This window comes from Poecile atricapillus, chromosome 11, assembly GCF_030490865.1.
Source record: "Poecile atricapillus isolate bPoeAtr1 chromosome 11, bPoeAtr1.hap1, whole genome shotgun sequence".
In the NCBI taxonomy this organism is placed as follows: domain Eukaryota; kingdom Metazoa; phylum Chordata; class Aves; order Passeriformes; family Paridae; genus Poecile; species Poecile atricapillus.
This window is the reverse complement of record NC_081259.1, coordinates 17,281,144-17,308,720: the sequence shown is the minus strand read 5'-3', so window position 1 is coordinate 17,308,720 and position 27,577 is coordinate 17,281,144. Positions and strand designations below refer to the sequence as shown.

General features: G+C 39.1%; 2 protein-coding genes across 3 annotated transcripts; one reads left to right on the top strand and one right to left on the bottom strand.

The window, feature by feature from the left end:
- Nucleotides 1-401: 401 nt before the first annotated feature.
- On the top strand, nucleotides 402-9,200 carry CHRNA3 (cholinergic receptor nicotinic alpha 3 subunit). Of its 2 annotated transcripts, none has more exons than XM_058846887.1 (6): nucleotides 402-705; nucleotides 2,616-2,752; nucleotides 2,823-2,867; nucleotides 4,467-4,576; nucleotides 5,675-6,686; nucleotides 8,114-9,200. In XM_058846887.1, exons 1-6 carry the CDS (start codon nucleotides 546-548, stop codon nucleotides 8,240-8,242), a joined length of 1,593 nt encoding a protein of 530 aa, XP_058702870.1. In that variant the 5' UTR covers nucleotides 402-545; the 3' UTR covers nucleotides 8,243-9,200. The 2 variants fall into 2 exon arrangements, with proteins under 2 accessions (XP_058702870.1, XP_058702869.1); XM_058846886.1 differs by having other exon boundaries at nucleotides 2,616-2,755.
- An 87-nt stretch (nucleotides 9,201-9,287) lies between these two features.
- Nucleotides 9,288-26,419, bottom strand: CHRNA5 (cholinergic receptor nicotinic alpha 5 subunit). The gene is made up of 6 exons (XM_058846889.1): nucleotides 26,270-26,419; nucleotides 17,820-17,971; nucleotides 17,489-17,533; nucleotides 16,115-16,224; nucleotides 13,742-14,573; nucleotides 9,288-11,763 (listed from the first exon to the last, which is right to left on the bottom strand). The coding sequence occupies exons 1-6, from the start codon at nucleotides 26,373-26,375 to the stop codon at nucleotides 11,602-11,604; spliced, it is 1,407 nt and encodes a 468-aa protein (XP_058702872.1). The 5' UTR covers nucleotides 26,376-26,419; the 3' UTR covers nucleotides 9,288-11,601.
- Between the last annotated feature and the right edge of the window lie 1,158 nt (nucleotides 26,420-27,577).

The window sequence follows — 27,577 nt, the reverse complement described above, 5'->3', positions numbered from 1 at the left end:
CCTTGGGGGTAGCACATCCTTTTTACGTGGTCAAGCACCCAGCACATGTTCTTGCGACATGAGACACAAGCAGGAAAAAAACCTCAACAGCATAATTGGAAATCAGGTCCCAGGATCTCAGTTCACTGCTAAATCAGGCATCCCTAATGTTGATATTCATTTCAGAACAATTAAATTCCAAGATTTGTTTTATTAAATATATTTGTATTAATTATTGTATTAATTAAACTTCCCCTAGGAGATTGGCATGAGCTTCTGATAGATAAGGATCCCATATAGCAGCTGGCTGGAAAACTCTTCAGCGTTGTCAGATTACCAGGCTCATTTATGTATCATTTTACATTTACATTTACATTTGCCCACTATCTGTGCCAGAAGACTGTTCCTTGCCTACAACAACATCTGCTTTCCCTGCACTTTATTTGCTGTTTCCAAAGCTCTGACAGCCTGGGTAGCTTGAAAGGGGGCAGCACAGCAAAGCTAATGGGAGCTCAGTGCGCAGAGGCACACTCAGGGTCCTGCTGGCTGCTGCTTGCAGGCATTTCATGCATCGGAGGAGCCGAGCCCTCCCTGCTCCCTGTGCTTCTACAGTCCTGGCAGCGAAGCTCATTCTCAACAGCCCCTGTCCACAGGCAGTAATTCATGACACCATGGAGAGCCTGAACACCCTCCTTCTAACTGCTGCTGTTTGCTTTCTCTGTCAAGGTGAGTGATCCTGAGTTTGTTATTCTTTGATGGTGAAGGGAGGGCTGAAAAAGGGAGCAGGAGATGGTTTTGGTGCAAATTATTTTTAGGAAGTGCAGAAGCGCTCTCCAGCCTAAGGGGCAAATGTACAGAATTGTGGTACAGCTCTTTCTATTACACAGCTTGTTGTTCATTTTGGGGGGGAGTTTAAGTTTATCCTTGCAAAGTAGTTAGGTAGTCCTGATTAAAGATGCCAAACAGGACACATAAAGCCATTTTAACATGAAGGAAAAGCACCTCACACATAAAGGTGTGGTTTCACATATTGCAGAGAAGACAAGAAAGCGACAACATTAAAGAGCTTTAAGTATGTGCTGCAAACAGCCCATCTTCTCTCTGCAGATACGGAAACCACAAAATATTTAAACAAAAAAACCACATGAATGCACATTTCTAGAAGCAGTGGATGCTAGATTTAATTGGAGTGCTGATGACATGTAAAAAGGCTGGCAGTTTGGGATTAACTATAATAGTTGTAAAGATCTAGATTTAAAATTATTTACCTAAAAGATTAGGGGGTATTTATTCCAGGAAATCTCAATCTAAGAGATAGAAGATATCAAGAAATAATATGGGCAAGACTAGCCATTAAAAAGTGTCCAAGGTTTAGTTAGCAAGTTGGCTTGAATGATTTCACTAATCTGAAAACAAAATTGCACTCCGAGTGAACAAGAGAAGGCACAAGGGGTAAAAATTAACCAAACAAAATCAAAAACAAACAAAAGAGTTTTTGGCTGAATAGTTTCACATGAGGGGAACCCTTGTCTTAGGGAGGTGAGGTCTCACAGATTTGAAAGTAACACCTGCCTTGTGTAGTCTATCACCTGCAGATACTTCTGCCTCCCCCCTATCTCTACTAAAAAACAACTGGCAGAAAATAAGCATGTCATTGCAAATATTCATCTCATATATATCCATATTTTTCAAAGGAAATGTAGAATGTTTGTTTGTGATTGAACAGTTTGTGTCTTTGCCAAATTTGCATAGTGCTCTCCATTAATGACAAAACAGACCTTTTCTGGTGTTTTTGGTGGTTTTCAGTTAGAATTCATGAGGATGTGTTGTCCAGAAGAGTTTAGAGCCCTCTAAAAATAAAAGGCCACTGGCTTCTAATGGTGTCAAGATGGTTATTGCCTAGATAGTTTGATAGTAAAATGGCAGTGTAAAATACAGGCTCTCACACCTCATGCTGAAACAGGTGAAGTACCTTGTCATTTAAGAATTTCAGTTTGCAGCTTTTTTGTTTGCCACAGGGTATGATGAACTGCACTTATGAGTGGCAAAAGGACAATAGGAATCTGTTATAAATAAAAACTACTTAGAATAATAAAGAGGTAATTAGCATATTTCTTGGAGCGTGCTTAAAAGTCTTTGAATGTAACAGTTAAGCAAATTTTAATCCTTTTTGAAATGTATTAAGAAGCAGGCTGTTATCTTACTGTAATCGTGCAAACATGACTCAGATTTCTCATTTCCTGGGACTTCTATTGCAAGGCATTCTGACCCCTTACCAAGGGCCTGGTCTGTTGGGCTATATTTTATCTTTCCTCTGCTCCACAGCCCTGTGGCCTTCACAGGTCTGAGGGACTGGGACTGTGACGGGAAAGGGCTTTTCCAGCCCCAGTTCTTCAGTAATTCCCAGAAACTATTACTCATTTGCAGACTTGTTAGAAAGCCTCTGTCATAGCATTACCTTGCACTGCTCTCCTTCTCGCAGCCCAAGGGAATGCGCGCATGGCACAGTGCTCCCCGCTCAGGCGGGGCTGGGGCTCTGCCCAGCGCCCAGCGATGCTGCTGAGCAGCCGGGGCAGTGCCGGGGCTGCCCTGCCCCGCTCGGGGCTGGCCCGCCGCTCACCCCGTGCCCTCCGCAGGCTGCGGCGGCTCCGAGGCCGAGCACCGGCTTTACGTGGCCCTCTTCAAGAGCTACAACCAGTTCGTACGCCCCGTCAAGAACGTCTCGGACCCTGTCATCATCCAGTTCGAGGTGTCCATGTCGCAGCTGGTGAAGGTGGTGAGTACTGCCCCGCCGGGCACCGCGGCAGGGCCGGCGCTTCTTCCGACACTCCTCTCTTTTCCAGGACGAAGTCAACCAGATAATGGAAACCAACTTGTGGCTGAAGCACGTAAGTAGCGCTCAGTGACAGCCGGGACAGCACCGGCTCACTTCCTCTCCGGCGTGCGAGTGTTCCCCGCTCCGCCGGGGCGACCCAGGGCGGGGGGAGCCGCCCGCCCAGCGAGGCGTCTGCGGGCTCCGGGAGCACCGGGCTTGCGGGGCGGCGCCACGTTCGGGTCCCTTGGGGCACAGAGGCAGCCCTAGGCAGGATCCCGGGAGAGCAGCTCTGGGCAGGATCCCGGGAGAGCAGCTCTGGGCAGGATCCCGGGAGAGCAGCCCTGGGCAGGATCCCGGGAGAGCAGCCCTAGGCAGGATCCCGGGAGAGCAGCCCTGGGCAGGATCCCGGGAGAGCAGCCCTGGGCAGGATCCCGGGAGAGCAGCTCTGGGCAGGATCCCGGGAGAGCAGCCCTGGGCAGGATCCCGGGAGAGCAGCCCTGGGCAGGATCCCGGGAGAGCAGCCCTGTACAGGATCCCGGGAGAGCAGCCCTGGGCAGGATCCCGGGAGAGCAGCCCTGGGCAGGATCCCGGGAGAGCAGCTCTGGGCAGGATCCCGGGAGAGCAGCCCTGGGCAGGATCCCGGGAGAGCAGCCCTGGGCAGGATCCCGGGAGAGCAGCCCTGGGCAGGATCCCGGGAGAGCAGCTCTGGGCAGGATCCCGGGAGAGCAGCCCTGGGCAGGATCCCGGGAGAGCAGCTCCGGTTCCCCCTCCTCTCCAGCAGCGCCTCCAGGACCCATCCCCGGGGCGCTGCTGCCCCCCAGCGGCCGCCGCACCGCCGGGCAGCCGGGGACAGAACGGGAGTGGAGCCGCGGGAACGGGGAGGGAAGGGAAGGGACTGGAGCAGAGGAAGGCAGCCACACTTACTGCAGTCGCTAAATACAAGATTTTTGTTCTGGAGACTTCCAAACGCGCTGCCTTGGCAGACATACAAGGGAAGCGCCTCGGCACGGAGGTCCCACACAGCGCCACTTGGTGCTGGTTAGCTCCCGTAAAGTGGCAACAAACCAAAAATACGTACTTCAAGATAAAAATGCTTTTTAAAAATGCAGTTACTCACCGTTGCAGTCCCCTTAGCAACCAACTTAGTTCCCACCTTAAGCTTGATATTCAAGTTCATTAAAAGGGCGTTTAACAAGTGCTAGTGACTGAGGCTGTTACGTGAGCCATAACACGCAGATGCTCGCTCTGACCCCAGGTCTCTCAGTTGATGCTCACATCTTACACCACAGCCTCCAGGAACTTGTTCTTACTGTCCCACAGATACTTGTTTTTTGAGATCAAAGTTACTATTACTAATCCTACACTCTCTGAAAAAGAGTGTCTTATTCTTTCTTTCAGCTTTTTCCAGCAACTGAGTAGGCATTCCTGAGACAGAGTCACATATATTTAAGTCATATATGGGTATGACCAACAAGGTCTAGATATCTAGGCCTACCTACAATCTGCATATGAACAAACACCACACACAAGTGTTTGTTAAGGAAACATCTAAACACTGTAGTATCCAAAATAAATCAACCCAGCAAGTGGGTTCAGCACTTGGTTCAGATCTAGTCCAATGATTTTCAGTTTCTTCACAAATCTAACATAGACTCATTTCTACCATAATTAGATCTGGAATGATTACAAGCTTCGGTGGAATCCAGCAGACTATGGAGGTGCTGAATTCATCCGAGTCCCATCTGGCCAGATCTGGAAGCCAGATATTGTTTTATATAACAAGTAAGGCTCTTGCATATTTAACTTCTTAATTCAGGAGAGGGGGTGATGTTACCAGTTCTAAAAAAAAAATCAGCAAATCAGCATCAAGTTCACAGAATGCACTGAAATGCTGCTTTTCAACACACCTCTGTCCTGCATCCCCCCATTGCTGCTCTCACCTTCATGCCAGCTATGTCAGCATCACTGGGCAGGATCCAGCTCTACCCTGGAGCTGCAAAGTGAGCAGCCCAAAGTAAACTTGGCATTTCCCCTTCACAAGCCCCTGCTAGTCACAACATTAACTGAAAGAAATGCAAATTCTAGCTTTTTAGCAGTCAAATTCACAACTTGACACCTTTGACAAATAAAACCTACAGAAAAAATTCAATTTAGATGTAAATTTCTGAGGCTGTAAAGAGTGAAACCATAACTAAATTGATCTGTAAGAAGGCAATTCTCAATAAAATGGACTCAGCTACACAGATCCAAAACTCAGGTCTATGGATCAAGAGTGATGACACTCCTTTTCTAACTGGGGCCTTAAAACTTCAAATTACCCTTTAACTTTATCTTTTTATATACTCAACTGGATCATATAAGTTAGCGAAGTGTGACTTAAAAAAAACCTCTTACACTCCTTATGCAAAGATACACCCCAACACTAATCCCTCCTTCCATAGTTATTACCTGCACTGTCCAAGGAAAAGGTGGAAATACCAGTAATATTCTTATCATCCCTTGAATTCTGATGTGCTTGATCAATCTAGAATAGAAGAGAATGAAATAATTCACTTGGAAAAGGCCCACAGGACTCATCTAGTTGGACTGCCATTTGCAATTGTTATTTGCCATTTTGAATATTGATTGCACCAAGCCATGCTATTAATAAGGGAGAATATTTGCTTTCAGCTCCTCTCTAGTGAGTTTATAGAGCTGTTTGTTTCAGTTTAACCGTGCAAATTTATGATGGTCAATCTTGCATGAGCAATTCAGCTCCAAGCAAACAAGTAATTGCTGACTTCCCCAAAGCAGAGTAAAGATTTAATGTATATGATCTGAATGTATGAAACTACCTGGCGAAGACCATTCTAATTTTTGTTATTTTTACTTGCTTTACAGTGCAGTTGGGGATTTCCAGGTTGATGACAAGACAAAGGCCCTTTTAAAATACACGGGTGATGTGACCTGGATACCTCCAGCTATATTTAAAAGTTCATGTAAAATAGATGTAACCTACTTCCCATTTGATTATCAGAACTGCACCATGAAGTTTGGTTCCTGGTCTTACGACAAAGCCAAAATTGACTTAGTTCTAATTGGCTCTACAATGAACCTGAAAGATTACTGGGAGAGTGGAGAATGGGCTATAATTAAAGCTCCTGGGTATAAACATGACATCAAATACAACTGTTGTGAAGAGATATATCCAGACATCACATATTCTCTTTACATTAGGCGTTTACCTTTATTTTACACTATCAATATGATTATTCCCTGTCTGTTGATTTCTTTTCTGACTGTATTAGTTTTCTATTTGCCCTCCGACTGTGGTGAGAAGGTGACACTCTGCATATCAGTGCTTCTCTCTTTAACAGTGTTCCTTCTTGTTATCACAGAAACCATACCTTCTACTTCCCTGGTAATTCCCCTTATTGGGGAATACCTCCTTTTCACTATGATATTTGTAACTCTATCGATTGTCATTACAGTATTTGTACTAAATGTGCACTACAGAACACCCAAGACACACACAATGCCCGTGTGGGTGAGAACTATTTTCCTGAACTTACTTCCCCGGATCATGTTCATGACAAGGCCTGCCAGTGATGAAGAGAGTAATCCGAAGCCAAAACCATTATTCACTTCTGAGTTTTCAAATTTAAATTGCATCAACGGTTCTGAAACCAAATGCTGCAAAGATGGCTTTGTTTGTCAAGATATGGCATGCAGCTGCTGTCAGTATCAGCGCACAAAGTTCTCGGATTTCAGTGGCAATCTCACTAGAAGTTCAAGCTCTGAGTCTGTAGATCCTATGCTTTCATTTTCAGTTCTGTCACCAGAAATGAGAGATGCTATTGAAAGTGTGAAATACATTGCAGAAAATATGAAAATGCAGAATGAAGCAAAAGAGGTAAGAACATATTTACTGTTACTCAAACGGCAGATACGTTTTGCCATTAGAATGTTTGGTTAGAAAAAGATCTCAGACAAGAAAGATAAAAGAGATCATTATTATATGCAAGTAAATTACACAAGCTGTATCACAAATATGTACAATTTTGAACTTATATAATTAAGAAGCAGCTCTGCTGCACAGTGATCTCTTTATTGACAATATATATACTGAGTGAGGCATGTTAAGGTAACCACTGCTAGGGGAATGTACCAAAGCACCCATCCATGAGAGATGAAACTAGGATTTTCCAAGTTATAATCTAAATAGTGGAACTTGTTGACCCTATGACCTTCAGAAAGTTACATTCTCCTTCCCACAGCTTACCATCAACAGAAATGTGGGAGTGAATGTCCCTCACAGTGATGATGGTGCTCGTTCTTGTTGCTGATGCAAAGTGCTATGACTAAATGAGGCCACTACTGTAAGACAGGGACCAACATCTTTCATAAAGCTGCATCTTAATACAATAAAGGAGAAAAAAGAGAAGGTTTTTTTAGCATATTCCTTAAACATACTATGAGCAGTAGACACACCATCACAATTTTTAAATACATGAACTGTGGCACTTCATTCTAACTTCATTTTGTTTATACTGAAATCAGAACTCTATTTAGATTTAGTTGGTACAGAAAACATAGGGTTGCTTTGTGTTTTTAAGTTTTCCTTAGCAAACAAGTTCTAAGCTAAAAAGAACATATTTCAAAAACAACAAATGCATTATTCATTTCTTACCATTTGTGAAAAACAAAAAATTTGAATTATAATCTCAATAGTAACTAAATAAGTTAAGGAGTTAATATATAACAAATAGAATACTTCATTGTCACTCTTGCTACCAAATTCACTGTTAAAAAAAAATTGGAAAAATAAGGTTTTTTGAAACTTTGTTCCCTTTTTACATGAAATGTACAGAGATAAATTTTACATCAGGCATGAAAACAATCAGATTTCAGTACTACATAAAAAAGTACCAAATAATTATATACCAATTAATCTTTGCTTTTTACATACTACCTAAAACCAGTAGGAGCAATCTATTTCAGGATCATTTTTCTGGACAAACCTGTTCATCTAAGAATATAAAGTTTTACACTTTCATTTTTAGAACAGAGAACTTGTGTCTCCTCAAGTCCAGTGTCTTGGTGAACAACTTTTTGGATTTGATGCAGCAGCTTTTGGCTTTGCTCCAAAGAGCATATTCAAATAAAGCTTCTTCAAGATGAATTCATTTGTCAGTGAAAACAGATGTGTAAGCTGTGTATTCGTAAGGATATCTACATACAGAAAAAACTGTGCTTCTTATATGAAATGGTATTATTGCTAATGCAACTTATTCACCTAATAAACATGACAACTTGCTATTCTTTTTTTTTTTTTTTCAGATTCAGGATGATTGGAAATATGTTGCCATGGTAATTGATCGTATTTTTCTATGGGTTTTCATCCTAGTATGTATTCTAGGAACAGCTGGATTGTTTTTACAACCTCTGATGGCTGGAGATGAAATGTAAAGATTAAATAAAAAGTTGTGAAATCAAATAAAACTGCCAACCAACTCTGCATCCCCCTCTCAGCACCTCATGTCTCTTCCATGTGTAGTAGAACAGGATCTTTCTTGGCTTCAACTTCACTTAACCACAACAGCTTTGTTCAAAATGCAGAAAAATAAATTATTTGGAATTTTATGACAGCTAATCTCAAAGTAATACAAGCTATGCTTTACAGCTACTTCCTGCAATAACTGGAGAAGATGGAGGCAGTATATTAAACTTTATAGGAATGATTTAAGCAGGAGTTAACAAAGAAATGGAAAATTACATGAATATTTGGAAAGTCAAGATGCGTTGAATGCTTTGGGCTTCTAGGTTTGTTCTGTAGTTTGGTGCCAAGCCTCTTCACAGCATGACAGAATCTTCTGGAAGGAGTTCATGGGGGGGGTCCATGTATGGAGGATGGAATGGTGGGAAGCACGAATGGCTGGAATGCAGACATTGCCACCTGCTGTACAAACTGACCCACACAGTGGCAAGAAAGGACTGAGGAGAGGTTTATTACAAAAGGAAAACAAATAGGTAAATAATAGATTATGGTAATAAAGCAGCCATAAAGTAAACTCTGTGTATCCCCAGACTGAAATGTATGTGAAGGCTGTCAGGAAAATAAGCTGCTCAAACCTAATGACGTTTAGAATTGTGTACAAGTAAAACACAGTAAGACAGTCTGCAAGTGACACAAAGGATGAAAACACTCTGACAGGATAGTTTGGATACAGAGGCATCCACTGTAGTGAAGTGTTTTATGTCAAGGGAAGGCAGGCAGACAAAATTAGTACTGTAAAGTGTGCTAAAATTGTTGCTTAGGCAAATATATCTTTTTTGTTAATCAGTAATTGCAGATTATTTAAGACCATGAATAAAGAATGCAACAAAACACTGTAAACAGAGCATATTTTGTAAAAATACCAACTGCTCTCTCTGCACCAAACTGAAAACTTTGTGGAAATACAATGTATCAAGTGATATTTATGAAAATAAAGAGAATCAAACTGTTGAAAATTGTGCCTTTTTTTTTTAATTTATTTTGAGCGAGTGACAGAATGCTATATGGTAGCATTACCTACAGTTCAATACATTCAGCAGTAAGTTACAGAAGTAAAAATCCATGCTTCTGAGTATATTAACATTATTTTGTTTCAGATACACCTGATAAGCAAAAGACCCCAAGGATTCCAGTGTCAGCTATGTTATCTGAATCTATCATGATCAGACTAGAAGTCACTAAAAGAAATTCATGCATTTGCAAAAACTGTGAGTTACTATAATAGAGTGACTCCACTGGGCAATGTGCTGTCCATCATGATATAACTGGGCAGCCTGGAGACATCATTTAACAAGGAGAAAGAGATGAAATGGAGAGTTAAAAAAATAAGATATATATCTAATCTACAGTTGTACTCACTTTGCTTTCTCTTCACGTAAATTTCAGTAATTCAAACCTATGGAAGACTTTAAAATGAAATGTTGTATTTGAAGAGGAAACAAGCTGTCTGAAGTATTTCTGCAACTTGAACACATAGAAAGTCATTGATGCATTGTTTAACCTCAGTAATAATGAGAAGTTAAAAGTTCTTATATTAATGAATTAAACCAGACAATCTTTACTAATTAACCTTTAAAGTTATGATGGGAATAGAGGAAACATGTATATCTAATGTCTGATGTAATTGTGTAACTGAAGAAGAGTGACTCCCTAACTGCTAATTTAAAAAAAAGGAAAAATTGCCAAAAGGCCTGCCTGATATAATTTCCATACCTGTGAGCCTTTAAAAGCTACACAAAACCAAGAATATCCTGCAGATTAAAACATTTTGAAATAAATGTTTAGTTATATATAAATTATATCATAAGTAATCACTATTATAATCAGTGCAGGGCTATTCTAAATGAGATCTGGGACGGGGTGTGGGGGAAATATCTGTTGTTCAAATTCATAATCACTATAAAAACTTTAAATTATTGAAGATACCACAGTTTACATTTAAGCTTCTCACCTAAACATGTTATTATTCATGTGGTAATTTAAGCAAAGAAAAACTTCCTAAGATTTCCTCTAGCCTGGCACTCCTGTATTAGGCCTACAGGATGCAATTTTATTATGAACAACACTGAAAAAACTTTAGTGTAGGAAAACACCCAACTATTTTAGTCTTTTCCAGAAATAAAGCTATTAAGAAAGAAAGAAAGGTAGCATTGGAATCAATGTAAAGGACATATTTTAATGTAATAATTGAAAAATTCTAAGTTTGCTTTCAATGATCTTAGGAAAAAGAAAATATTGAAAATTCTAAGTCCTTGGTGTTTAGAGTTACATATGGTTTTATAAGTGAAAGAATTAATCCAAGGTAGCTCTCTTAAATTCAGTTTAACAAATGTGAAAATCATTAATCATCTCCATTTGGTTCCACACCATAATAATTTATAACCCATTTCCTTCAGAAATACACTCCACAAATTCCTTCTGCCTGTGCTTAAATTCTTCATTCTGAGTAACACCCAAAGACAGGAAATAATGAACATGTCTGCAATTCTTCATCAAAGGTAAAGAAATCTGAATGTTCCAGCCCCTTAGAATACTTATGCACTTTGTGAATTTAGTTAACTGCCTTTGTCTTCGCCTTCCTTTCCAAAGTTGATGGAGACATCAATATACACACGTGCTTTAGGCATTTTAAGGCTTATTAAATGCTCATGTTGGTATCACAGAATCAACAAGCTTTAAAATTTAGCAGCGAATTCCAGTGAAAATTTATAAAGGTCAGACATGGCCAAATTGCTGTTCTTAGTTGTATATTATATATACAGGAAGTTTAACTTGTATTTTTATTATTATTTTAAATTAGTCTGGTGAAATTTCAGACTTCTACAACACACTGAAGAGAACTTATAAAAATTCTCCTTTATATACTAAATTGAAATAAGCAACTCTACTGTGTAACTGCAAATATTTACTATTCAGTATAACAATTTATCTAGTAATTTAATAATTGGACTACAGTGATCATCATTAAAAAATTGAAATCCTTCTATATCACAGTAGATGTCAGTGTATGCTTTTTTGATAAATCATACATGCCATGGCTTGAGAAGGTTCTTTTAATTCTGAGTTGGCTTAGCAGTAGCTCTGTAGACTGGTAATAAGCAAATGGACTTCTATGTGTCCTGGGAATGCCATGCTTTAAGATAAACCTAATTTTCTAGTTTTGGAAATTTTTTTTCACTCTATCAGAAACACGCCTACAAAGAACGTGCATGGAAACAGAGCTACTGCAAAACTTAGAGCCAGATCAGCAGGACACAGCCCCAAAGATATTTTATGCATTTGTACTGCCTATATGTGTAGGTACTATTATACTTGCCCATTTATGAATAACAGGAATAAATAATACAAGTGATCCAATTATTGAAACCAGAAGAAAAGCCCACAAGAACATTCGATCAAGCACCTGAGCTATGTATTTCCAGTCTTCAACAACCTAAAACACAAAGAGCACAAAAGTTGGTCAGTGTGTGCAAGAACAGGTAAAAACACAGTACCAAATCCTGCAATTGTTAGTTATTTCAAAGTATGCTTTTTTCAACCATGTCCATATGATAACCCTTTTGAGCAATATTTTATAATAATACAGTGAGTTAGAACAGTTGCAAGCTTCCCTCTGTTAAGATTGATAAGCAATGTAGATTTTGATGCAGAAATTGAACCTGACAAGCACCAAACATCCTCATTTGTAGGGATGAGACTGGCCTGCCATTTTTCTAACGTACTGCAGGATTCATAGCACATGACATCATAAAGTGGAATTCCCAAGCAGGAGCTGGAACCAAAAGCTGTAAAAAAACCCCAAACAACCACCAACACCAACTGACAGCAAAAAAGTAACCAGAAAACCAAAACCAAATCCCCCAAATAGTAATAATATTTTTTTTTAAATTGTTAGTACAAAGCAGCTGTTGTGTTCCAAACAATTGTTGAAGGCTGCAAAGTTACTGCTTCACAGAATTATACACTGGGAAGAATACTCACAGAATACTCAAGACTACTTTCCTTTTTGATAAAATTATTCATATCTATACACAGTTTTGCAAGTATTGCAGATATGATTATGAAAGCAAAATAAAACCCTGCCAAGCAATTGTCTTGGATTTGGACTGGAGCTGTCCAAGCCTAATGCTTCCTAAAATGTAAGGCTACAATAGTATTAGCTGTCTAGTGTTTATTAACAACTTTTGTAAATAAAGCTTGCATTCTCTGGAGCCCATAAATAATAAAACAAGTGAACCCCTGGTCAGCTGTATATTAATTTCCAAGGTTTATAGTAAGCAACATTACACTTGAAAAACAAAATACTTACTACTTGTCTCTCACAGTCAACCCTTAATTTACAGGAAATTATGTATTTAATGGCAAACCATTCTATTTCTGTTGTTCATACAATGCAGGGTTATTAGATGCTGCTTTAACAGTACAGCAGATGCATTTATTAAAAATCTAGGCCACATCCCTTGTGACAATGTCAGAATCAAGTCTTGAGAAGGCACATTAAAGGAGGCACACTACTCCTAATCTTGTATGGCTGAACAGAGCTCTCAGCAACCAGAATCTTCTGAAGACAGCAATTCCCATATAGGCTGAAAGAACCTCAGGCTTTGCCATCAGAAACAGACAGTATACAACAAACTTCTATATTTCTATAATCTTCTACACTAGACTGGAAATTGCATTTAAGTCTCTGATGTACCAATGGTGCTAGCTTAAAAAGCATGTAAAGAAAACGGATTTCTAATGCTCTTACACAAATGTTGTAAACATTCATTAAGGATAATTCAGAGTGCAAATGCACAGACTGAAAAAAAGCCTCTTTTGATAAAACTTAGGGACAAATAATAGTAAGGGTAGAAGAGAACACTTAGGAAGTCATTGAGTCCATGTTTCATCTGAGCACAAAAAGACCAACATATGGCTATAGCCTGTATTTAAACTAATATAAGTTAGAGCACTGAAACTGTTTTTATTTGGAACCGAAAGCTGCAAGGTAAGTCTTGGTAGAATTTATTCGGAAAATATAACACAAATGAATTTTTCAAGATAGCCTTCAGGTACAACAATAAAGTGAAAATGAGCTCCTCCCATCATCTCATCAGTGGTGTAGGGAACAGTTACAGTACATGCTCTTGTCACAGACAAGTGTCTTACAACACTGAACTAGTAACAAGAACTTCTAGAAGAAAGCAAAAGACTTTTAAAGACCCCAAATACTGTACTACATCAGCCAAATATTCTCAGTATTGTACCATATTTGCACTTTTTTCCACCGGAAACGACTACACAACTTTCAGCAAAGTACAAAAGCTGGGAATCTGTAGCACATCTTTAATATGCGACTGCACAGTAAGGCACTTGGTTTTCTAATTTCCATTTGTATAAAATCAGTGTAGCAGGACTAACACACCCACCTCGCGAACTTCATTCTCCTTCATAACGTGTCTCGTAATATAGCGGATGGAATCCAGAGCTGCTTCCAAGGTGTTCCTGGATGATTCTGATACATTCATATTTGCTGTTTCCTCCTTCTGAGCAAAGTACCTATCAACATGGCTTCTCATGCAAAGCAGCTTGGGCAGCTTGTGCAGAAATATCTTGCGAACCCAAGGTGCCATGGCATTGTGTGTGGATGAGGAGCGGTGGTGGATATTGATAGCAAAGACAGTGATCACAATGGATAAGGTGACAAAGATCATAGTAAACACCAAGTACTCTCCTATGAGCGGGATAACTTTAGAAGATGATGGAATAATTTCTTCAATAACCAGAAGAAAAACAGTCAAAGATACCAGTACTGAAGTGCAGAGTGAAATTTTTTCACCTTCATTTGAAGGAAGATAGAAGACAAGGACAGTTAAAAATGAAAGCCCAATACAAGGAATAATTAGAAACAAAGTGTAAAAAAGTGGCAAACGTCTAATTATAAATGAATATGTAACAAAAGGATACCAGCAGCATCCATCAGTCCTATTTCCTTTGCTCCCTGTCGCAGTCACTATTTCCCATTCTCCATTATCAAAAAAATCTCTTTTGTCAACATCATAATCTTCAAGAATTAGATCAACCTGTGAGCCATCATAAGTCCAGGAACCAAATTTCATTGAGCAATTTTGAAGGTCAAAGGGAAAGAATGTTACATCAATAGTACAAGAACTTTTGTAGTTTGCTGGTGGAGTCCAAGCAATGGTGCCGTCGTATTTTACCACAGTTTTTGTAGATGTTCCCTCAAAGCGCCCATCTGCACTGAAAGAAGAGAGATAAATGCAGGTAATTACAATGGGGTGTGGGGGTGTATTTAAAGAAGAAAATATGCTTTGTTATTGTCATTTCAGCTGTCTATCCCTTGATAGCAAAAATTTTATATTGTCTTCATAGCCAAATTTTTTCCTCAAATCTGAATCTCACAGAGGCAAACAACTTTGGAAGATTGAAGAATATTTTCAAGTCCTGAAAAGATCTGTGCAACTTTCAATGGTCCCAATGATTTATGAAAGGATTGTAAAATCCTGATCTTTAACATGAGCATGAACCAGCTCTGGTGTTTCTATTAGTAAGACAGAATAAGTACTTTTAAATTTGGTCAAATCATAATTATTAAAGAAAAAGAGTCATGAAACAGTATAAAATAATACTTGTGTCCAAACTTGAATTTACAATCACTGCAACAGCCCTTTATCCTGACTCGACAAGTCAGGAAATGTAAAAGCACTGTATATGAACCTGAATTGTGCAGAAGGGTTAATTCAAAAGTTATTGTTTCTGAGATCAGCTAATTTTCAAAAGAAACAAAATCAAAACAACCCAAGCCTCCCTTACAGTTAAATGCACCTGACTTTCATTCCATGCTAAATGTTGGAGTCAGAGGCATGGAGTGTGTGCCCTTATCTATGATACCTGGCTCTGACATCCAAGAAAACACTGAATTTCACATAACACCAGAGAAACAACTGTTAAAGTTAAATAGAGAAACTAGGAGTGTGAGTGTGTAAGTTAGAGAGTTTTCTTAAGTCACTGGGGGAGAAAGTTAGAGTTTAAGGTTTAAGCTCTTTTAAAAAACAAAAAAAAAAAGATGAAGGATTTAGGGTGTTGTCTCTTCATCCTTCTTCATCTTCTTCTTGTAGGGGTTTTTGGGTAATAATAAGTGATTGGATAGAAGATACTGCAGTGCAGCACACAGGTGTCAGGTCATTGGGTCACTAAGAAAAATAATTTACTTGGCATTTGTTAATTGGATAAACAGACATATAAAAGGCGTTGAAGTTCTTTGTTAGCCATTTTGCACCTCTCTATCTTAGTGTATATAGCTCCCTGTACTCTGTATATATGTAATATAGATAAGAGAAGAATAAACAACCAAGTCAGAACAAGAGAAAACTGCCTCTCTCTCATCAATCATTCCAAGGGGAAAAGAACCCAATGATCAGTGTCGCATCCCAACAGCTAAATATGACTTACAACAACATAAATTACTTGCTTCTCTCCCATCACTCTACACTATTTTTACCCAGCACTGTACAAGACATTTTTTTTCCAATTAAGAAAAAAAGTTTACACAACAAAATGAAAACAACCTTTTCAAAGGCACTAGAAATTCCATTCAGAAGTAAAGCAAAACATTTGACATTTAACATATCAAGGAAGTCCATTTTCATTCAGAGACAAGTTCCTCCACAGGTTCTTAGCCCCCTAAATGTACATTATGTCTATCCAATGAGCCTTCTAGAAGCAGTTTGGTCAGTGAAGTTATAAAGTATGCATTTTGTATTAAAAGATTCAAATCTTACTTGTCATACAGCACAATATCTGGAATCCAAATAGATTCTGACGGGACACGGATAGATGTTATTCCAGCATAGTCTTCAGGATTCCACCTTAATTTTACATCTATCCATTCCTGTGGATATGTGAGATGTAAAAATCATTATTATTGGGAAGTGGATTGAAGCAGGGTGATACCAGATGAAAATAGATAACAAGGCAATTAACGACAATCAAACTGGTTTCTAAAATTTGCATAAAACAATGAATTTGCTGAGGAGGCATGTAGTACCTCACTCAGTATTTGTTTTCTGTTATAAGAGCTACTTGATAATGTTTCTGTACAGAACTGAAGATATGATGTTCCTTTTTCAGAGCATGTATTTATAAGTAAGAGCTATTATAATGTAATTTAATTGTATAAATTAAATTTGAAAAAAGCTTGTTCTGGATGAATACCAATGACTGGAAGCTAATCAGAAGCAATTTAGACATTTTCATTATACAAAAACCCCATCATGCTCCAGCTCTTAAAACTGGTTCAACTTCAAGAAGATCTGCAGAAACTATTAAAGAGGGCACAAAGAATCATCAACCCACATGGTCATCTCATATTTGCTGACTAGTCTCAAAGTTTTCCTAAAAATAAAAACTTGGCCTAAAATTGAAGTTACTGGAAAAGAAGGGAATGGGAAGCAAAAGGAAAAAAATCAAACAAACAAACAGAAAGGAATTAGCACAAACAAAAATAATTCCATAAGCTAGTAAATATACCCAGCATCTGCAAAGATTCTTCTTAGGTAAAACAAGAATGATTTGTAAGCAGCATTACCCAAGTAGATAGTGGCAATTAAGTTTAGCACTGGACTCTTACAATTACAAAGCTGGTGGTTTTTTCCTGCCCAAATCCAAATATTCTTAAATGAAAGAAGTATTTCCTTCTAGCAAGCATATTTAACTTCGAAACTGGAATTCTTCAGTAACGTATATCCAAAAATTTCTAATATCCCACAGGAAAAAGACCTCAAAACAATCATACAGAAGAATACACCAATGATACTTTTCTTAATAAAGCTTTTGAATGAAAACTTTTGTACTGAAGCAGCAATTTATGGTTGCATATATACACCTTGGCATATTAAATGGCCATGCAATGCCATAACAGATTTCTCTTAATTTGGGGAGCTTTTATTTGCCTTATTGTTACGGTTTTTTAAAGAGGTTTGTCACAATTAATCCTTTAAAGCTTTTCCAGGGACCTTCTATAAAGATACCATGTGAAATAAAATTTCATGCAAGAACTAAGTTTTTTTAATATACAATTAACTAGAAAAGATTCTCCCAAATTTTGATTTGCAATTATGAAGCTTCAAAATTTTTCATCAGTATTTTACACATACCTGTTTCAACCATACATTTGTTGTCATCAATTGATTTTTCTCATCCTGTGAAATAAAGCATATATCACAAAAAATAATCTATCCATAGGAAATAGCTGCTTTAGTTCACAGAGGTCTGTAACTTAAAATATAAAACACACTGCTGAAAGCATTCTAATCACTAAGTATATTTATATAAGAACATTATCTATCCATCTACAGGGCATTTTTATTACACTGATAATAATTTAAAATGTTGCATCTATTGCATTTAACAGGCACAGTTATTTCACATGAAATTATGCTCCTTTTAAAGTTAGTGGAAAAAACACAACTTATTTACTATACATACCACATCTACTAGCTGAGAGATTGCAAGGCCAAACTTGATTTTTATTGTGTCATTCAAGCGTTCCACTGGACGTACCCATCTTTGATAGTCTTCAAATAAATGCTTAAACAAACGATCTTCACTTTTAGCAATAAAAGAAGGTTCAGATACAGCTATATTAAAAAAAAATAAAAATAATAACATTGATTCAAATGAGCAGTGTTCATCTGCATTCTTGTGTCCAAACAGTTACAGCTTTTTTTATGCGGAGTTCAATTTCTCATCTCATCCCCTTCTTCTCCAGAAGCATGCCCAAGGTCATGGAAGTAGAATTTTATAAAGTTACCTGGTTTTATTAGCATCCTCATACCATTATCATTATTCTAAAATCGATGATTCAAGAACATTAAGATAATCTCAGTAGGGAAAAAGCTCTTATATCATTTACCCAATGCCATGCAACTATGGAACTCCCCTAAAGCTGAAAGCTGATCTATGAGGGACTGAAGTTCTGTCAACCTACGTCCACACTACACATCTGTAGTATGTTGCATAACTTGAAATCCAGTTTAAAACTTCAGTCTCTTCATGTTTAATGTATTTCTTCTAATGTTTGGGCATATTTATTGTATATACATTTGGCTGCACTTGCAGAGCACTTTCCCTCACACTGTTTTGTATCTTAGATGTATATGCCAAACTATTTACCAGTCGACTCTACCCATTCTAATGTTACACTGACTGAACTGCACCTTTCTAGCTCTTTTTCATAGCTCTCAAGGATCATTTTGGGGAAGATGGAGAGAGAGGGGAAGAAAAAAGGGAAAATCAGACTCCAGCTAAATAACTTGAGTAAGAACAGCTTTCAAAGGTGGTGTGAAAGACCTGAAGATGGCCACAGCCTTCAGAAGTAGGAACTAAACACATCACCTTGCATGGAAGGGTCTCCAATCCCCAGATGTAAATCAGGATGACCACCAGAAAACACTGACTTATGTTCTAGATAAAGATTTTTACTACTTACCAATGAAATTTAAAAGTGAAAACACATAGCAAATATTATCACCAGTTTAAGGGACAGTATAAACAAAAGAAAGGAGCCCATCACCATCTCTTTTCAATGCAGACTTAAAATATTATGCTATTACATAAATCTGTGGCACGACCTCTCTAGAAATGATGTGCTCACTAACAGCATCCATCTAAAAAAAGATATATCAGAAGCAGAAAATCACCAGAGAATGTCATAAACAGATTAAAACCAGAGACAGTCATCCATACAAGGAGAGATTTAAAAGATTAACATTACTTTGTTTGGAGAGGAGGTGAATTTAGTCAACATAACAGAAATAGAATGATACAAGCAGGAAAAACATTGGTGGTATTTAATCCTTCTCATAAAAGAAGCTAAAGGAAACAAAGTATCAATTAAAGACAGCATAAATAAAGTCTACTTGCAGTTCATTACCATCAACATTTAGTAAATCAGCGATTAAAGAGGAAGATAATTAAGATTTTAGAATTGCTTGGGCTGACTACACTGTATGCCAGGTAGTGTCACACTTCATAGGGTATCAGTTCTCATTCCCACAAAACTTGCAAAAGCTACCTCAGAGTTTGACCAGCACTTCCAGAATTTGGCATTTGTGGCAGAGGCTTGGCTAACACCACTTAAGCCATTAACTTGAACTGATCTAACTTAGTCCCACGTGACTGCAGCCACTGCAGCCTAGACAAGTTAAGATGGCAGCCTAAGTTTTACATTCCTTTTCACTCATCAAAGTGTGACAGCAATGCATTCTTACTGTGCTGCAAAAGGCTTCATGTACAGGTCCTTTGGATGAAACACCTAAAGCACTGCAGAGCCCAGCAAGGCAGTCCCCCACCTTTGGCACTGCAGGTGTACAGCAGTCCAGTAGAAATATTATTATCTCACACACTAACCAGATTTCTCTGAAGTAATAGTAGCAGCAAAAGCAGAATGTAGCTTACTTAACAGGATCAGTGAAGTGGGAGCAGCAGGACCTCTTTTTCCTACAAGTCTCACCCTACACTAATATGCTGCTGAATGGTTCTTGCCGTGGGTGAAATCAACATTAGTGGTTTAAGACAGATCAACCTTCTGTTTCAAAATACAAATCTTTCTGTTTAGAGTCCATTTCATTTGCTCATAAACCTACTGTTCTTTGAGATACATTGTTTGTACATGTTCTACAATTCGACATGTCTCCATTTCAAGATTGTGGACTTGTGGGATGTGCAAAGAACTGATGGGCAACTTACACCGTACCATAGCTCAGGATGATACAGGAAAACTCACAGGACATAAGAATTGCTGCCAAAAAGGATCCAGCAACAGAATGTTGCACACGTGCAAGTTTTCTTGTAAATGTACAAGTTCCAAAAATATATTTAACTGGTTCAGTATATGCTTATTAGCCAGTGATTTTTTTTTATTTGTAACTATGCACGGATTTGCCAAGCACTACATTTTACAGATATCCAAAAGAATGCTTCCTGAAGACACAACTTAATTTCTCCATTTCTATATCCCTATTTCCTGAATTATGAATGGTTTTGTGTATATTTCAGCCTAATATTTCATAAATACTTGATTTTTATATTAGCATTAATTACATTTCCCTCCTCCAGTTACAACTCTCAACTGAATTTTTCATACAGTTTAAGACTGAGCATGCAGCTGGATATTATCTCTCCATTAATTGACCTTGAAGCAGTGCAGAGGTAAAGTTGCACTTTCACCATTTCTGTGTTCCTGTAAGATGACCTCCTGTGCAACGATACAGCATCTTCAGGGTACATGTTGTTTCCAGATTAAGCTTCTCTTAAAACACTGCATCTCTTCTGCTGTGCTAAAAGGGGGCAAGCTCCTTTACTGCTTTTATATACTCACAGATTATTTTTGAAACATTTTATACTCAGACCTACAGTATACTTTCTGATCTATTACAATTAACATTATTTACTAACAATATAGTTCAATTATTTCTTTTTTTTTTATGATCACAGATGTAACCACATTTTTCAGTATTTCTAGTTTACCCTGTTTATTAATACACTGGGGCAAACTTGTCTAGAAAAGACATCTTAAACAAAGGAGAGCTCCATGAGGAGGCTGGGAATGGTAACAGTACTTGGCAAAAACAAAAAAGGTAATCACTCCTACCTTGTGCATTTTATTTAGTAGGGCCATTCAAATAATTCGTTACACAGACTGCGTATGTTTTATCTCTCTTTTTCACATAACTATGATTTTAAGATTACAACAAGGAGCTGTTATTCTTAGTTATTGCTTGAATTAACATCAGTTAAAAAATCATGAAGAGCTGGTGACAAGTGGAAAAATGTAAAGAGAAGAAAACAGGTGAAACAGTTTTAGTGGCTTAAGGCAGCAGAGCAGCTATGCTGGTTAGAGAAAAACAGACAGAGGTTAAAACCTGTGACTAGCAAGATTAGCAAACAAGCAACTCAAAGTACAATCTCATAGTAAATCAGATGGCAAGAGATTACAGCAACACTCACTCCTGCCACCAACTCAGTGCACTAAAAAATACTTAGAAGATCCATAGCCACTGAAGGACAGTTGAAAGCCTGCCTGAATTTGAATGTCTTCACTTTTATTGAGGTGAGGTAACCTCTGTAGTTTAAATCCAAGCTATCTCTCTGCACTGTTCAGTGGTTACTCCCAATGACAATGTTTACTTATTTGCACCTTAAACTCTTCTCATTGCCCCTCAGTATGAGTCCATATTAAGCAACAAAAAGCAATAAAAAAACCACACCAAAATCTCATATGATGTTGGATGGCCTAAATTTTAATTCTGCACAAAGGAGAAAATGTTTATACACAAAGCAGACTACAATGATTCAATTTTTTTAAAACTCTGAAGTAGCTGAAGAACACTTTTGACAAAAGGCTAAGTAAAAATTCTAATTAAACACTTGACCTTGAAAATATTGTATTTTAAAATTCAGTTCTACCATTTCCTCTATAACTATTTAACAAACTCTTTTATTAAAGTGCTTTGGAAGAACTATTTAGAAAATTGGATGAAACATTACATGGACCTTGGATGCATGAATAGCGTGATAAAACATGTACATGTCTATTCATCTTATCATTAACATTCTCAAGTCAAAATTTTGCATGGGCTGCTAATGGCTGACTTTTTAAATTTTGTAGATAAGAAACAAAAAATGGGTTTTACAAATGAATAATACTTTTGTAATTTACTGTACCATTATGGGATTAAATTTCCCAGCATCTTAATATGATTTAGTGACATTATTCCATTTGTAAGAATTACCATTGAAATACTTAGTGTTACAGGCTTGATCCCAGAGGTATTTTCATCAATCTTTCTTTTTAAATAGAAGAACATCACAGTCCATGTTTCTCCAAATAATAAGCTTTCTTTGAACTCTGTATTCCTCTGCACTTCCTTAGATAGAGAGTCTAAGAGCAAGACTGGCAGTGCAGGTGTAACACTGGCCCTTACAAATTAAACAGTGCAGTTCAAAGCATTTTCTGATTTAAATAGTGTAACTCAAAGCATTTTCTAATTGACAGTATTGAGCATTAATAATTTCAGGTTTTCTTCACATCACTACTGGGTGCAATTTCAAAGGAGGCCTTGAGGAAAGGGAAAGGCTCACTTTTTAAAGGGCAATGTTAAGATGTATATTCAGAAGTAGTATATATTACTAATGCATGTTTATAATCATATACCATTTTAAAAAAAATGTTTATTGTCTTTACTACTAAGGACAATAAACATTGCAAAATAACCAAACTTTGCAGTTAACATTATATTATTTAACTCTGGGCTATTATAACACAAACTATTATCCATAAATCTAACTGCTACATACTACAATGAATAATTTGCTTAGAAATCTGGAACGTGAAAGAATATATACAATACACCTGCCTTCAGTACTCTAGTATATTTATTAAGATGATCTCCCATCATTATTTCATTAGGTAGAAAAGACAGGTAATGTATTAAATTGAAATTTTATTTTTATACTGATTCCTCTGGCCCTTTGAAAAGGATCATGAGTCATACTTCCTGCATGGTCTTTAATTTTTTGGCCTACTTTTCCTTCTATGCATTAGCAATTACCCAGAATCCAGTAACAGTCAAGAGTTTAATTAACAGCAAGCATTTATAAAGATCACAATCATCTTAACTAGGATGTCTGTAAGTCAAAGCAGCAATACTAACACTATTCCATTTACTGAATAGAAGTCAGAAAAGCCAACTATTACATTATGAACTTCCCAGACTTATCTTTTCCTCCTCTATTTAAAAAAATAAAGGTAAGCCATAACACCATACCTATAAGCATGGAAAAGGTGGCTTTAAAGTTACTGGGAGGATTTGGGCCTTCTCCCTTACCTAGCACATCAACCTCCAGCCAACCAGTAGCAAAATAAAATTACACATTGGACATGAAACTGTGAGGAATTTTGAACTGCAATACTGCTTAGTACTTACCAATATGCACGGAGGTACAAGAGCTGCTCATAGAAAGCAGGGAAGGTGTTTCCTACATTCAACTAAAATTTAAAATACTAAAGTTACAACTTTACAACCATTACAAAGTTACAACCATTCCCTTCTGAATACCCGTGCTCTGGATTCTAGGGTAAATCCACACCATGTGTCAAAGAGCTTCCTGACCTCTGCAGCAGCAGTGACAGCTGCTTGCAGCTTAAACTGCAGGTCTGTGCCATGCCACAGTGCTTCCTCCCGAGCTCACTGACACGCTAATGTGCTCCACTCAGTTCCCACAGACAGAACTGGGATCCTTCTCCCTGCCCAACAGCCAGGCCACAGGAAAAGGCTGCTTCATGTCAGCCTGCTCTGGGGAAATATCCTGTCACTCTGAAGGAAAGAGGATTTTCCTGTAACAAATACAGGATTTTGTCATCTCTCTTTGAACCACTTTTAATCATTGCATCATTTTCACTGATTGCTGACCTATCAGTAAAGACTGAAGAGGTACTGTGAAGTCAGCACCAAGGAATGCAGAAAGCAAGCAGCAAAAACCATGTATAGAAGTGCAGATAGGAAAGAGCACAAGGAAGAACAAGTGTGTAAAATCCGATAAATAGAGCCTTTTATAAATGTAGAGGCTATGTGTCATGGAATTAAACACAAAGCTGAAATGTGTGTAAAAAAAACATTATGGAAATAAGAAAGGCCAATGCTTCCCACAAGCTGCCAGTGCAGCCCTGGGTGCTGCAGATGTTGGGCATTGGCCTTACCTTCTGCCTCAGGAGCATTTTGCCCACTCAGTTCCACTCTAGTCTTGGATACACTGAAAGACAGAACCCAACAGCTCACAGAAATCAGCTACATTGCTCAAAACCAGATAAAGAGTAGGAGATTTCAAAACCTAAAATATCACAACAACCCCAGATTTTACCATTCTAAAAAGTGGGAAACTATGCAAGTACTTCCTTCCACAGTTCCTTCTACAAATCAACACAGACATTTCTCCACGGATCGATGCTCACATTTATCCCCCTAAGAATCTCTAAAGAAAGCACAAAATATTTTAAGAGAAAAATCACAAGAAGCCCATACAAGCAGGAAGGTTTGCAGCTTCCTGTTGGATAGGGAGAGGGATTTGATCTGTTAAACTGAGTGGAAAACGCTTGGATGCATGAACTGCCAAGGAAACACCATCACAGGTCTGCAGCACGACACAGCAGGGCTAGAGGTTGTTGTTTAACCTCAACTCCATTTGGGCATTGGAGTCTCACCTGTTAATTTAAAATTCAGAGCAAGAACAAAACTTATACTTTGACTGTATTTTAAATCAGCAATTATTTTCTCCTGACAACTCAGAGTTATCCAAGATAAAATATTGGTTTATTATTAACTGAAGGAAACACCAAATTAATTTACAAGCACTCCTATAGCAAATTTCATTTTATTTTAGAAAAAACAAGTTGTGAAAAGAAAGCTTTAGCCTCACTATATACGATCAGGTCTCGGTGAAGTCAAAACTGCTGGCTTGTGCCAAAAAGCAAAACTTGGCTTACCCTGACTGCAGGTAGTTACATGCAGTCATATAAATCACATAATATAACACAATGATTTTGCATCTTCTCTCATGAAGAACATGAAAAACACTACTTTTCCAAATGTTGAGACAAAGAATAATCTTTTAAATCACATTCAGCGATAACAGACTAAGTATTTGTAGGCTGAATTAAAACCTATGTCGATACAATCAACTTTCCATAAACCATATTCACAACCACTTTTCCAATTTTCAGTTAATATTAAAAAAGAGTCAAATTTATCTTTCATTGATTTTCTTTCTGCCTGTAATTATTGCACTTAGGGTTTCAAGACATTCTGCAAAACTCTTGGCAATGTACTTACAAATTATGTAAGGGCAACATTTTAAAACAACTGTTTCTAAATAAACGTGTAGAAGAGCAAGTGATTTTGCTCCTTTAATCTTTGTGTAATTCTATAAATACTCCAGCTTCACATGCTATTTTACATCCTTCAACTCAGAAAGTTAAATCCTGATTGAATTATGAGACTGCCTCTTTTGAAGTCAAAGAAATAATGCACAACCAAACTCAAGAGAGTTCTGTTATAAATTCTTAAGAGGGTTTTCACATGCAGTCACATCCATATACGAAATTCCAGTTATTAAAATATATTCTGCAAGTTTACCTCTGTACCAGAGGCAGATGCAGAGCACGCACCACAAAGCTACAACTGCACCTCCTCTCAAAAAGTGAGCAGAGCAAAAACTGAAAGCCACGGCAGCTGAGATCTTTAAAGATATATATATACATATACATACACATTTAGAAAATATGTGTAATGTAAAGAAATGTGAGGCAGTCAAGACTGATAATGCACCTGAAAAGCTGTAGTTTGTAGTTACAAAGAAATTTTCTCCCCCTTCTGTGAGGGGGCAGCCCTGGTGAGCCCGTTTGACAGCGGCCTCCGGAGGGGAGTCCCGCTCGTTCTCTCAAAGCCAGCGCAGCCCTGCGATCGTCCCTCAGCAGCCACCACCGGACTCGGCACCAGCCTTGCCTTAACCTCGTCCGGGAAAAAGTTGACGGCGCGGAAAACGGTGGTCTCTGGTGCGCAGAGACCCTATCGCCGGCGGCGTTCCCCCCCTCGCAAAATCCCTCTTCATTTCCCCTCAGGAACTGCTCCCGCTCGCCGCGCTCCCAGCCGGGCACAGCCGGGCAGGGCAGAGGCGCGCACAGACCCCCGGGCCGCGGGAACACCTGCTCCATCCCCGGCGGCCCCGCACAGCACCAGGTGGGCTCAGAACCCCCGGCCGGCCGAGTCCTCCCCTCCGACACCCTCCTGGCTCCTCACCGGAGCGCCTTTCACCCTTCACTCTTCTTCCCAGTGGCCCTGCCGACCCTCACCCCCCGGCGCCGCCCCGAGCCGCCCTACCCGCGTGTGAGGCTCCGGGCTGGCCGAGCAGGGGCGCGCAGAGCCAGGTGAGGAGGAGCAGGGACGGGGGGCGGCCGCAGCGCAGCCGCGCTCCACGCCCGGCCATGGCTGGGGCACGGCCCCCGCTCCCTCGGAGCCCCGCGGCGCGGCCGGGGCGCGGCGGCGGGAGCCGGGAGCCGCGGAGGGCCGGGCTGAGCTGGCACCGCCCCGCGGGGGCCGTGAGGGGGCGCGAGGGGCGGGAACCTCGGTCAGCGCGGGCCCGGCGCCCACCGCCGGCAGCCTCCCGGGCGCGGTGCGGGAGCGGGTTTCGCCGAAGGGGCTCCGGGCGGGTACCGCGGGGAGGAGGCGGCAGCGCTGCACCCACAGGCTCGGCCCCCCGTGCCCGTCCCGCAGCCCGGGAGCGGCTCCTGCCGAGGTCGGGCAGGTGCGCGGCCGGTGGGGCCGGGGCCGCTATCCCGCTGCTGCAGCGCCAGAGCTCAGTAACACCGCCACAGCCACCCGGGCAACGCCTGCTGCTGCCGCACGGTGCTTTTGGGAGGGTGCAAGTGTAAGTGAATTCTGGCGAAAAAAATATTATTCATTGCATTTGAAACACTCCGTAGGGTGTTTTCTTTTTAAGCTTCCGAATCAGTATGATTTTTTTAAAGTTTCTAATTCAGAATATTTTGGAACTTTTAATCTAAAACAGATAAACTGACACAAGCTAAAAAGACTTAGGATATTTCCACATCTTTAGCTATATTATAAATATACAACATGTAAATACTCTGTAAAAAACACCGCTTTTTTCTGTATCAGAGAAATAAATCTGTTACAAAAGACGACTTTCAACACACAAACTCTGAAATTTAATCAGTGATTTTTCCTAAATTATCCTAATGGAAATGTACCGTGTACACATTACCACAAAAAATAGAAGCAGCTGGCATTAATGCAGTTTTTACATCTAAGCGTTTAATATTTTATAGAGAGAAAATACTTGGAAAGAAGGGCTAAATAACTTTACAGTGTTAATCAGCTTCTACATGAAAAGTGCTAAATCATGGATTCCTCAGGAAAATGGTCCTTCTTTAACTCAAATAATTTTAGCAACTTTATACCTTTCTAAAATGAGCCCTACCCAAACAGCAATTTCATTAAGCATGTTGTCAATTGTCAAAATTATTTTATACCAAGTGTTTATTTTACAGAAAAACTGCATCTCTCTGTGTAAACGGTGAATATTTTCAATGACCAAAACCGGAGCATTTCAATCCCTTCCTTAATTTTTAAACTCTTGTATTTTTCTGTATTATCTTTTCCTGTAGC